The sequence below is a fragment of the Hypomesus nipponensis genome, chromosome 6, assembly GCF_054491055.1.
Source record: "Hypomesus nipponensis isolate SF chromosome 6, ASM5449105v1, whole genome shotgun sequence".
NCBI classification, from domain to species: Eukaryota; Metazoa; Chordata; class Actinopteri; order Osmeriformes; family Osmeridae; genus Hypomesus; species Hypomesus nipponensis.
The window spans coordinates 10,642,284-10,655,211 of NC_140366.1; the positions used below are offsets into that span (position 1 = coordinate 10,642,284).

Consider the following 12,928-nt stretch of genomic DNA (forward strand, 5'->3'; position numbering starts at 1 on the left):
GCTAAAGAACCAAATGTAAATAATAAACTACTGGCCATTACACTACAAACATAATCAACCAGAACATTTAATGAATTAAAAAACAATTTTTGCTTAATCGTTTGAGTTACGGTTGTGGTTGCATGTTGATGCATGTTCATGGTTGATGTTACTTTCTGTAACTGGACACATAAAACAGGTTCTGGGTAGAGCTAGTTATTTGTTTTACCAGCACTACTCAACCTTCCTCTAGATGGAAGTGTATCCCCAGGCTACCTGAAATTCCATCTCAGACTGCACTCCAGACAGTAAAGCTGCAACAGTTAACATTATAAAATACCTAAAATATGGGAAACAGTGCCCCCAATTCTGGTATGAATTTATGGGCTTTCCATGCAGCTCAAGAACAGTAGATTCAAAAAATAATCCAATAATGATAGAAGGCCCACCTCGCCGATTGGCTGTAACAGGATTGCTGGAACATACATGGCTGGAAAGTAGCGGGCCACTGCAAAATTAGAAGCGTATACATTCCACTGGCACTGAGCTGTCTGTGTTGCTAAACAACTCTCAGAGAACCTCATTAACTTACACAACATGCTTACATGAGACTAAATGTATCCTTTTACAGTAATGGAAAATCGTACCTATTGTGTACTGTAACTAGCCTGCTGCTGGGTCACAAACTATGAGCTGGAATCATGATTTAGGCTAAAGGAAGAGAGAGCCAAAGCTGTCTGGTGACCTCGAGGGGGGAGGGAGGGAGGGGTCACACATGAAAGCTTAGTCTGCATCCCCCCTGCTTCTCTGGAAATACAACAGCATGGTGACAGACTGACCTCCCAGAACCTGGCAACCACACAGTACACATTATGGCAACTCTTCTCCTTTTATTCAGTGTTTCTAAACCTGGACCCCATACAGCAGCAGGGGCATGAGTGCAAACTCAACAGCATGCGGGGATGCAGCCCGTCAAGTCGCTTCCCCCTCTTCCCCTGTCAAACCTGACAACCCTGTAGAGTCTTTGCAGCTGCTGCTATGTGACCTCTGCAGCAGGCAGATCTGGGGGAGGCCACACTCACTCCACAACAGAGAAAAACTCATGTTTTACACATCACACTATAATTGTTCCTAAAATGCTTTAGAAATGTTCCATGAATGAATGCTTCATTACTGTACTGGCTCATTGAGGACACACTGCTTACACCACCACGTCTTCATCCGTGTTCACAATCATCTCAGAGTTTTATGCATGTCAAATATCACAATAGTTGCCATTCATATGTCTCATCTTCATGGAACATTATAAATAACACATTAATATCACATTGCTGGGAACTGAATAACTAAATGCTAGGGTTATTGTGCTGAAAATGTAATATTCAGTATCTAACAAATCGTCACTCAGGGATACAGTAATACTGTAAAACGCTGTCTTGCATCAGTCAAGGTTATGACAGTTACCAGGGGTGTTTAGAATATTGATTATAGAGATTGTATGACACGAATAGCAGATTTGGGAACACTGGATGTCCTAGTTGTGCTGTGCTCGTGTGTCGGTGTGTGTATGTGCGTGTGTGAATGGATTTGTGTCTGACTGAGTGTGTGTATGCATGTGTGAGTGTGGGAATATAATTTGAGTGTGTGTGTGTGTGTGTGAGTGAATGTACAGTCTGTGTATGTGAGTATGTGCAGCTTTATTGACATGTCCTCTCTGAGCAGATTAGCCTGAGGGCTGAACTTTCTGTAAATAAATAAAACCAACAAATACTGTATAAACACCACCTTTCAGCCAGTGAGCTGTGTGTATGAGAGTCTGTGTGTGTGTGAGAGTCTGTGTGTATGTGTGTGTGTGTGTGTGTGTGTGTGTGTGTACGTCCTTAAATGACAGAAGCATTGAGAGACAAGATTGTTTTTATTCACAAGGCTATCCAAAGACCAATGCACAGTTAGACGGCTTCATAGCTCCTCGTTGTGTACCCCTGAAACACAAAACAGGTTTAAACAGGTTTACAACATAACTGCTATTTTCTTTCTTGCTTTGGCTATGGATTCTCTTTAAAACAGTATTTCACTTAATCTGTTCTTGGCAGTCCTTCAAACACAGTATCTCAAAGCAAAAGGCTTGTATTCATTGTGCATCCCTATTTACTCACACTGACATACTCGCACACACACACCTACACACACACACCAACATCCTCACACACACTAACATACTCAAGCACTGTAACACACTCATATGCAAACATACCCTCTATTTCTTCTTCCTCAGGTGCAACCAGACTGGATACAAAGGTCACAAGTAGGTTTAGCCAATCAGTGGAGTCCTCTGTAGCATCGCTGACAACCACCACAGGATCAGAGATCACCTGTTGAACCCCACCTAATAAAGAGGTAAGGGTTAGCCACCTGACAGTAGAGAATGGTAAAGAAGTTAAGTATTAGTAGAGAAGATCATTGTGATAGTAGAATGGAGTAGAGTACAATTTGGAGTAAAGCATTGAAAGAATAGAGTGGAGTATTACAAGAGTAGAGTGCAGTATTGGGAGAACAGAATAACGTATTACAGTAGGAACATTTGGCAGAATATATCAGGCGAGTAAAGTAGAGCGTATGGAGTTTTGGGAGAGTAATGTAAGCAGAATATAAGGAGGGTAGTGTGGAGTATTTATAAAGTACAGCAGAGTATAAGTAGGGCAGAGTAGAATGTCTTGCCTTTGGACCTGCCTGCCTCTTTCAAGGCCTTCCTGACAGCAGCAGGAGGAGGAGCCAATCCTGCTGGGACCAAACACACATCAGCATGGGGACAATGGAGGGTGAGGGGCGGGTAACAAGGAGGGGGTGACAGTAGGGGTAATAAGAGAAGAAAACAGGAGGGGTAACAGTTATGGGTAAAGTAGAGTTAACAGGAGTGTAAAGATATACATGTATCTGCATGAACAGAGACACGAGGACACATTCTGTACTCTTTAATTATATTACTCTGTAATATATACATCTTTCTATAAATATGTAAAGCTATATTGTATACACACCTGAGCACATCCCTAACTCACGTATAACAAGATGAAACTGTGATCATGCTTTAAATCACACTGATCACAAACACACAGTCGACACATGCTGTTAGAGTCTCCACGATTGAACTCCTTACTAAGTGGGCGGGTACTTTTTTTGGCTTGTTATGTCTATTGTGTTTGTCTCTGTCTAATTTCCTCTAGATTTAATTAAATGTGTTCTAACAGATGATGTGACTCATTTCAATATCATACATGCTGCACAAAGAGGATCATGACATTTAATATGAATGTGAAGCAGAAGAGAATATGACCACTAATGAAATGCTGATTGATTCAGTGACATTTGTTTGATTGTCCTTCTGACAAAAAACTGTTCTGGAGCATTCTGATGCAGCCTGATTGTTGTTCCCAGGTGTGTGTTGCTGTAGCAGAGATGGTTATAAACTCCCCGTTGGGAAGCCAATGATGGCAATAATACAACCAGCTACCATTGCTACCTGTCTTTTACAGGGCAATGTGACACAATCAAAATCTCAGCAACATCCAGAAGTGAAGTGAGTCTACTTAGAATGAAACTGCTGTCACACATGTTGAATAATAGCAGATCGCTGAACGGAAGAATATGTTTTGATCAGTATACTATACAGTATGCGACACAGGGAAGGAGATATGCAACAGACTGGGAGCTGTCTGGAAACGTGTGGTTGGGGAACGTGTGGTTAATGAACATGTGTGTGGTTAACGTGTGTGGTTGGAATGTGTATGGTAAACATGTGAATGGTTAACATATGTATGGGTTAACGTGTGTGGTTAGCATGTGTATGGTTAACATATGTATGGGTTAACGTGTGTGGTTAGCATGTGTGTGGTTAGCATGTGTAAGGGTTAACTTGTGTGGTTAGCATGTGTGTGGTTAGCATGTGTAAGGGTTAACTTGTGTGTGGTTAGCATGTGTAAGGGTTAACTTGTGCGGTTAGCATGTGTGTGGTTAGCATGTGTAAGGGTTAACTTGTGTGGTTAGCATGTGTGTGGTTAGCATGTGTAAGGGTTAACTTGTGTGGTTAGCATGTGTGTGGTTAGCATGTGTAAGGGTTAACTTGTGTGGTTAGCATGTGTGTGGTTAGCATGTGTAAGGGTTAACTTGTGTGGTTAGCATGTGTGTGGTTGGCATGTGTGCTGGAGAACATGAGTGTGTTGGAAGTGTTGAGAGTATGCTGGCCACTCACCATTTGTTTCAATACTGCCATATTGTCTGCCATTTCCAAACTCTGCCCTTTATTGAAATGTCATTCTGGGGTGTCTGATTAAGTATGCAGGCAGAGTCTCCATGTTAGTGTTTGATGGGGGAGAGGACTAATTTCCAACCTAACACTTACTCAGCAGACATCTAGCATGCCTAATAGTATTTGAAATCAAACCATCAAATTCTCAAATGTTGGCTGTAGCCTGATCAGGCAAGGGCTGATAGGCAGAGCTCCTGATCCATAGAAAACACACAGGCATGGCCAACAGAGCACAGGGGTATCAATCCAGAGCAAACACACAGGCATCGCCAGTAAAGTTAAGTGTTACTTTTCCATAGCAAACACGCAGACATGACCAGTAGAGCAGGAGCTACTTATCTATACCAAACACTCAGACTTGATCAGTAGAGCATAGAGCCACTAATCCATAGCAAACATGCAGGCATGACCAGTAAAGCACAGAACATTGAGGATGAGCAAAATGGAGCAGATCAGGCAGAAGATGAATTCTTTACCAGGTGGCAAACAGGGGTCATCACAGTATGATGTATAGTCTGGATGGCATGGCATCATCATGGAGATGTGGTGGTGAGGGGAATGAGGAAGGGAGGGGGGAGGGGGGAGAGGGATTAGAGATGGGAAAGAGATGTGAGACTAAACTAGTGAGAGACTGGGGGCGGTGCGTAGCGGTGTACTGAAGACTGGAAGAGGTGAAGGGTGGTGTGTGGAGGTGAAGGAGTGTGTGTATGGAGGACTGGAGAGGGAAATGATGGTGACAGAGTGTATGTAGGGGGGCATGGAGGTGAGGAGGTGGAGGATTGAAAACTGGACAGGAGGGTTACTTGGGATAGGACAGTCTTCAACTCGGCAGACGTCTAACGAACGTGAGTTAATCAGATTTACGAGAAATCATGGTGCCCACTTTTGAAATCCCATTCAAAAATGTGAGTTTTTTTGGAAGACCTCTATATGTAAATTAGTTTTAAATGCAGATTAAGTGTGATATGATGATATGAGAGTTGATCATAGCTAAACACATTACACAATCATAATTTGTGTAATTCACAGCCAATCATCAAAGTGGATTGTTTTTTTACAAAATAACAACAAAACTATACTAAAAACACCCATCTTCAGAGAATACATTGTGTTCAAAGACATGATAACAACACAACAAAATCAAACTGGGTATGCTGTGATCTGTAAAGATAACTACAAAAAGGATCAACCTTAAGAAGAAGTCCACATGGAATCCAAAGGCTCAAGAATAACTGGCCAAACTGTTTCCAGCAGAAGTGAACAGGAAGTAGCTGTGTCCAATATAAGTGATATAGGAAGTACCAATGTCCAATATGAGTGGAGTAGGAAGTAGCTGTGTCCAATATGAGTGAAGTAGGTAGCTAACCTGTCAGTGTTTTGTAGTCAAGCAAGTCGAAGAGGACGACGGCCACACTGGCCCAGGTGATCAGCAGCGCCACGACCAGCATCCAGCCCATTGGGGACCGGAAGGTCAGGTAGAGGTCATCTAACACTGTCCTTTTAGAGCCCGCCTCCTTGCTGGTCACCACCATGGTAACAGTGGATGAGGACTGGACTAGGAAACAATGGAGAGACATTTCATCTCTCTTTCTCTTACGTTTCTATAGTGACATCTCATGTCGTTGTGTGTTGAGTGATCTGTTCTGATTCTCTCCAACAAGCCCTGCATCTGCTGTCTGAAAAACCATAGAATAGAAATTGGAAAAGCTCTGGAACATTTGCCAACATGTTGAGCCAGCACTGTTCCATGCCAACCATGGCAGGCGTTCAGGTCATCAGACCAGCTCTACGATAGTCCACACCATAAGCACCCTCCTACAATATACATGATCCGGTAGATACTCCTGTACTAACTCCTACTGTGTACAATATATACGCATGTACACATGCCAATATATCTTCTCCTATATACAGTACACTTATACATACTCTTATACACATGCCAATATATTCTCCTACATTCGGTACACTCCTAAACACTCTATATAACTCTCTTATACTGCCCCCTCTCAGACCTGCAGATACTGTACCTTCCTCTGCCATGGTGCCTCCAAACTGTAGGCACTGTGCTGCTTGATCCGTCAAGCTAGCTGTGGAAGCCAGTACCAGGGCCCCTGCACACGTGTGTCAGTCCCCTGTTGGTCCTCACAGACAAACAGCGAGACGACAACAAAAGCGTTTGAAGAGCCAGACTGGATCACTGGAGCCAGTCCTGCCCAGTACACAGTGTCTGATGTTGCAAGTGTCTGTCCGCTCTCCTTGAACCACCAGACAGCAATGATGGAGGGTTCTATTTCCTCCTCAGTGGAGGTTCAGCAGCGGGAGGTAGCCGGCTGGGTTAGCAATCCCAGGGAAGAGGGCTGTTTGAGGGCAGAATATGTTGGAGAGTCCCCCTGCCCCTGTGGAAAGCTGAGCTCACCCAGGCTGCATGGGGCGACAAGGTAACCTTACCCCCAGCCTCTCCCTGCATAGCCTTCTGGGAGTTATTCTTAGTTGCAGACACCAGCTGCATTCTGATAGTTCTTTTTTTTTTTTTTGGACACAGGGACGAGAACTACAAAATACAGTTGGGCATACAGAGAAAGACAGAAACTCTCTCTCCCTTCCCTTCTCAAGTCATCCACCTCTCTATCCCTCCTCCTTTCTTCTCTATCTGTCTATGCCTCCTCTTATCTTTTCCATTTCTCCATCTCTCAATCGATCTTCTTCTCTACCTCTATATTCCTCCCTTTCTCCCTCCTCCCTTCGTCTTGCGTGCTACAATCTCCACAGCTCTCCAACCCACTTTGATCTGTCTGCCATCATCCAGATGTGTGCGCCTGTGTGTTTGTGTGTGTGTGTGTGAGAGTATTTCTGAAGGTATGTGTGTGCGTGTGCATGACTTTGTTTTTGTGTGTTAGAAAAAGGGAGATGGAATGGGGTGTCCCCTGGAGGCATGATGATGCCGTTCAAAGGCTCCATCAACGCGATTACAGCCCAACATAAACAAGGTTGATGTGCTTCACACACACACACACACACACATGCACACACAATTACATACACCTTCTGTTTCATCCTGAGGGCATGAAAAGAATGGGTTGTGCTGTTCTACAAACCTTTCGGTCTCACTCCTGGTTTAGTGGTTTGGTAGAAATAACTCTTGTAAGCTGCAATGTGTGAATCCTTATCATTAGATGCTGATCCAGGAGGTGAGCTATCCTTGCTGGCCAGAGGCCACCTCTTATGCTGTCCGTCCGTCTGTTTGTTTGAGAACCCACACGGCAGTAACGCAAAATCCTCCCATCTCTCCAGAAAACCAGCTACCAGCCACACATACCGGAGCTGTGCATCCGTGCGTGAGGGTGTGTCAGTTTGGATGTATGCGTGTGTGTACTTGTGTGTCTTGTGTGGCTGTCAAGGGTACCTGCTGCACACAAACACAGCCAGCAGGTTGAGCAGACCCCCCCTCCTCCTCCTCCAGCCGTCTGAGAGCTGATAACAGGATTATCCTTCCCACCGTATCCCAGTCTGAGACACCACTGCTCTCATTACAAACAACACACCACAATACTCATAATACCGGCTACTCCACTGGTCTGTGGCCTACTCTGACCATGACAAGCTAGGCTTTGAGTGATCACCGGCTGAGTAGGTGAGGACAGTTCATCTGCAGCAGTACCCCTAACTGTCCACCAGGAGGTGGCGTACTGGCCCACCCAGCAGGTCTCTAGTGCTTTCTTACTGAAATATTAATTATGTCTGTTATCCACCCGAGGCATTGTTGTTGGATTTAATTGGTTCATTATGTGAGCTTACATAAGCAGCCTTCAGCCTGGCTGTAGTCTCACAGGTAGCTCAGACACCTCTCAGCTTGACAAATGCCAATTCACATACACACACAAACACACACACATACAAGCACACACACGCAGACACAAACTGAGAGGCGGAGACACACACACATTGCGCCTATATCTAGGTCAGCCAGATGCCTATAGGCCTGACTGCTGTAGGGTTATAATTAGCACTAAAACACTTACTTTGATGCAACAAAACTCTCTCCCTCAACTGGTCTGTGTACTTAGCTGTCCTTTTGGAGTTTGGGATTTGAGTTAACCCTGGTGTACTTAAGTAATGGTCAGGACCTTTATTCCAGGGTCAGGGATGTCGTCTAGAGAGGAAGGAGGGCAGGAGAGGCGAGGGCAAGAGACGATGGAGAAGGGGAGAAGATCAGAAATGAGGAAATGCTGCTTAAACTACAGTTTAAAGCATCACAGGAGCTCTGTAGACAGCAGTTCATGATTTTTTTAAGGATCAATATTTCAGATGGTCTTCTGTGTAAACTGCCTCTCTCACCCAGACTGAATGGAAACGGTCTCACACACACCACGCATATCATAGCATGGGCATGGAGACGGGCAGAAAGAATGACAGACAGAGAGGGTACAAAGAGAGGAAGAGAAAGAGACAAAGGGGGGAAGACAGATACCAAAAGGTGTGGAGAGAGGCTAAGAGAGAGAGAGAGAGGCAGGTTGAAGGAGATAGCCTTTTCACACCTCAGTTCGAGTCAATAACTGCTGCTTGACACTCACACACAGTTTCTTTTTGTCCGTGTGAAGCTAACTGCACCGCTAGGGAGTCCTGAAAGACTCCAGTTGAGGAACTTGCAATAGTAGCAGTAGTAGTAATTATATTTCAGTCCTTACTAGGCATCCAAGCAGGGAAGCAGCAGGAGCCGTACTGCTGTATTACAGATTATTAGGATTCCTCTGGTAGAAGGAAACCTATTGGAACTGTTAGTTTTGTTATGATTCCAAGATGTCCTGGATTCAAGGTTCAAATCCTGGTCCATCTCTGTTGCATAAAACCTGGATTGTGTACATCTGTAGGATACATTTCTCTGCCATAACAAAGTAGCAAGAAGGACGTACAGACGAACAGAGGGCAGGCAGGCACATGAAGACACAGACAGGCGGGCGGGCGGGCAGGTGGGCAGGCGGGCAGGCAGGCAGGGATCAGTGTCAGAGCGGTCTGAGGCTGTCAGGAGCGGACGGCAGCATCTAGCCTACAGATAAGTAATAAACATATCCCCATCTCTCTCTACATCTCTCTCTCCTTTCTCAGTCTCCCATTCTGTCTACTCTCCTTGCGCTGTTACCTTCCCTCCACCCCCATCTTTCTCCACCCTGTCCTCGACTCCTCTCTCCATCTCTCTCTCTTTCTTCTTTTATCTTCTCTCTCTCCATGTCTATGCCCTCTCTCCATCTCTCACTCTCTCTATATATCTTGTGTATTACTCTCAGAAGCAATGCTAGGAAGGCCATGTGAGATTACCCACTATCTCTCTCTCTCTCTCTCTCTCACACACACACACACACACACACACACACACACACACACACAGCATCAGTTTGGTCTAATATATGATAGCCAGAGGAGGATGGGATGTCACACCCGGGACAGAAGCTCACAGTAAATACCTGGAGCTGTCCCTCTAGATCATCCTGATAATGAAGCTATATGGAACACACTGCTACAATCGTGTGTCGGGGGATGTGCGTGTGTGTGAAAAGGTAGAGATAGGTGAGCGAGCACGAGAGAGAGAAAGAGAGAGAGAGAATGAAAAGGGGAAAGAGTGAGAAAGAGAGTTAGGTAGAGGTACAGTTAGACTGGGTGTGTGGGAGATATGTCAACTCAGAGCTGGTGGATAGGGTGGGCAGACCACTTTGGATGTTATCACCATATAGCGTTGTCAATGACAATGGAACGTATCCCACGTTAAGAAATCCTGCCATCGGTTGCATGTCACACTCCTGCACAGCCCATCGATCTTGTCTGCCGGTTTACAGTAACCTGTCGCTAACTCCTCTACTCTGAATCTACACCTACAACACAACATTATCACCTCAATGTTAGACAACTCCTCGCCAATCAGGCTTACTGCCAAACAGACCCGAAAGCTAATCCGTTATTCGGTGCTGGTTTCTGCCCTCGGCAGCGCTCTATAGCCTATCATATCTCTTCGGCGCAGCGTGAGAAAGGAACCTCGCCGCCTCCCCGCGGTGAGAGACGCTGCGTGCGGCTCATTCAATCTGGAGCGTCAGATGGTGGGGCTGGCGACAGCGCAAGGTGCACCGCGTCGTTCTATTGTCCCCGTTTTTACCGGATTGTCTCGGCCACCGACCACAGGCTGTCAATGATACAGTAACCAACTGAACCAGCGCTTAAATCATGGTAAACAATTTTTTCCTATAAGTTAATAAATGGTATTGAAACGGGAGGACGCAAGGAACTGAAGATACCCTGTTCAGCTTCAACGCTTTCTGACCAGAACGGATATAATTCAACTGATATAATTTGCTGCACTTGTCTTTCAAATACTGAAATTAACATTTAAAATAAGGATACTTCATCCTCGGATGGTTTACATCCCACATATTATTTTTGAGTTGTCTTCAAGCCTGAAGAGATATTGAGGTTTATCAAGCTTCGGTTAGATTTCTTCAAGAGCCCAAGGCAACCTTTCCCGGGAGGGAGGAGCGAGGAGACTAGAGGAACAGTCTCCGTCAACAACATTGCATTGTTTCTCTGCAAAAGACCATATCAAGGCGACACTGATATGCTAACATTACTGCAATGATCCAAGTGGCCTGGATATAGCCTTGTGTTTGTAGTGCTTGGCGTGCCTGGGTGCATTGATTGCCAATTTAAGACATCAGGCGCAGCCAGTAATCCATGTGTTTTATCTTGTTTTATCTAATGATTTGTTTATGATATATTTGCCAAGATAATGCGGCTACAAAAGAACCACGGACTTTCGAAAGGTTGAACTGGACATTCAATCCAGATTTGCCCTGTGTTCGATTCAAGAGTATGAAGGATTAGCAAATTGAATCAGTTTTCCCTGTTTGCCTTTACTCTTGAATGTTGTTATACACTGCCCACCAATCCTACAGACTATAGTTTGGATATAATCAGCTTCTTTGCGTCTAAACATCCGAAACTTCTGCTCACACGTACGGCGGCCAAGCAGCCCTCGCCCCTACCCGGTTACCAAGAGGCTACGGAGATTTGGGAGTTACAGCGACCCACGTGGAGGGAGAACTGCCGTGGACCGGCCGACACCATGGGTTGTTGCAGCGGCCGGTGCACGCTGGCTTTCATCTGCGGCATGCAGCTGGTGAGTTGTTACTGTTGATGGTGATATGTAGCGGAACCCTATCCTGCGTGAGCGCAGGTTAAATGACTTCTGCTTCTAAACTAAAAGTTGCGACAGTATAATGCAAATAGCGATTAATAGTTTAGGGGGATTCTCTCCCACAAAAAAAACAAAAACAAATAAGGGGCTCTGAATTACACAAAGGGGAGTGCACCTAGGCCAGCTGCACCCCGGTGCTCCTAGTCTTTCTGCACGCACGAGATCTTCCTCACCAGCTGTGCCACCGGAGAATGGTGCCAGCTGGGGCGGGGATATCGACTGTAGGCGATGTTTGCGCTTCTCCTCCGCACTCGAACGCAATTAGCTTTGTGTTGTCTCGGAGTCACAGAGTTTGAGTCTCAGGGGCAGCCCCATTCGTTGTTTAACGAAGCTGTCATGTGTTCATTTGTGAGTCGGTAGATGAAGCAAGTGTGAGTGACGGGAGGTGATACACCCTGCTCCCTAGCAGGGATGATTCCAGCTGATGCTTATGTCCTTATACTACATGTCTTACTAAGACAGTCTTAGGCCTACTTACGTTCAGGTGAGTAGGCAGGTCCAGTCTTTGTTTCATGGGCCTGTCGTCATGGAAACACCTGGTGGTCTCAGATGTTCCACCAGACATTGTGTGGGTAACGAGCCTCAGCCTCCTGCGGATGTCACCATGACAATGTGACTTATACAGTGATTCACCATCACTGTCACTGCTAGGGGGCGTTTCAACCACTACAGCCCTCCACACACCATCTGGTGTCACATGATGAATCACCCTGTCCTGATAGGTCACAGCAGCCCACACCCCAGGGCAGGTGGATAGCCCTTGGGGAGTGTGAGTGTGCAAGGGGAGGGGTGAAGGGGGTTGGTAATTCTGACTGCTAGCCCTAACCGTGAATACTGTCGTTAATGCAAATATTTCAAACTTTTTATGAGTATCACAACAGCCCAGTTTCACGTCAAATAAATACAAAGGGCAGTATGGTTGTTGGTATGTGCCCAAAACCAGTTGGTTTCTCAGGTGGGTCTCAGGACAACAGAAAACATGGTCTCTGGTGAAAGTTGTGGGTGGGGGATATTCTCATGAATAATCCTTTGGGGCTTTCTGAAATGTTCAAAGTGAAAATGAAATATGAACACATCCAATGATCATGTACAATTTAAATCAAATCAAATCAAAAAAAATTGTATAGCCCTTTTTACACGCAAGAATGTCACAGAGGGCTTTACCCGGTGATTGGCACCTCTGACATGAATGTCCTCATGTATTTAATAATTAGGGGCAAAAATCGCTGTGATTTACCACTTAATAATTAAAAGTAACTTCAATCAGAATCAATCAATCAGAATCAAAACCAGGATTGATGTGTTGAGCTGTGCATGGATATCAAACATATGAGTTTAACAAAATAAAATTGTTTTTGGTGTTTAGCTACTCTTTAAAGCTGGTAGCTGTAACCAGCTGTGCA

The 12,928-nt window shown here is 45.0% G+C and overlaps 2 protein-coding genes across 5 annotated transcripts in view; one reads left to right on the plus strand and one right to left on the minus strand.

Annotated features, from left to right (window-relative positions):
* Positions 1-1,875: 1,875 nt before the first annotated feature.
* Positions 1,876-6,722, minus strand: LOC146287008 (triadin-like). 2 transcript variants are annotated; one of them, XM_084700781.1, is made up of 6 exons: positions 6,316-6,722; positions 5,652-5,835; positions 4,762-4,800; positions 2,698-2,757; positions 2,234-2,365; positions 1,876-1,961 (listed from the first exon to the last, which is right to left on the minus strand). In XM_084700781.1, exons 2-6 carry the CDS (start codon positions 5,815-5,817, stop codon positions 1,939-1,941), a joined length of 420 nt encoding a protein of 139 aa, XP_084556907.1. In that variant the 5' UTR covers positions 5,818-5,835; positions 6,316-6,722; the 3' UTR covers positions 1,876-1,938. The 2 variants fall into 2 exon arrangements, with proteins under 2 accessions (XP_084556907.1, XP_084556906.1); XM_084700780.1 differs by having other exon boundaries at positions 5,652-5,840; positions 6,316-6,721.
* Positions 6,723-11,271: 4,549 nt separating this feature from the next.
* Positions 11,272-12,928, plus strand: part of nkain2 (sodium/potassium transporting ATPase interacting 2) — a 31,179-nt gene continuing 29,522 nt past the window's right edge. For all 3 annotated transcript variants that reach the window (XM_084699875.1, XM_084699876.1, XM_084699877.1), the window contains exon 1: positions 11,272-11,447. In XM_084699875.1, the coding sequence (XP_084556001.1) occupies positions 11,394-11,447 (54 nt within the window). In that variant the 5' untranslated portion in view covers positions 11,272-11,393. The remainder of the gene's footprint in view (positions 11,448-12,928) is intronic.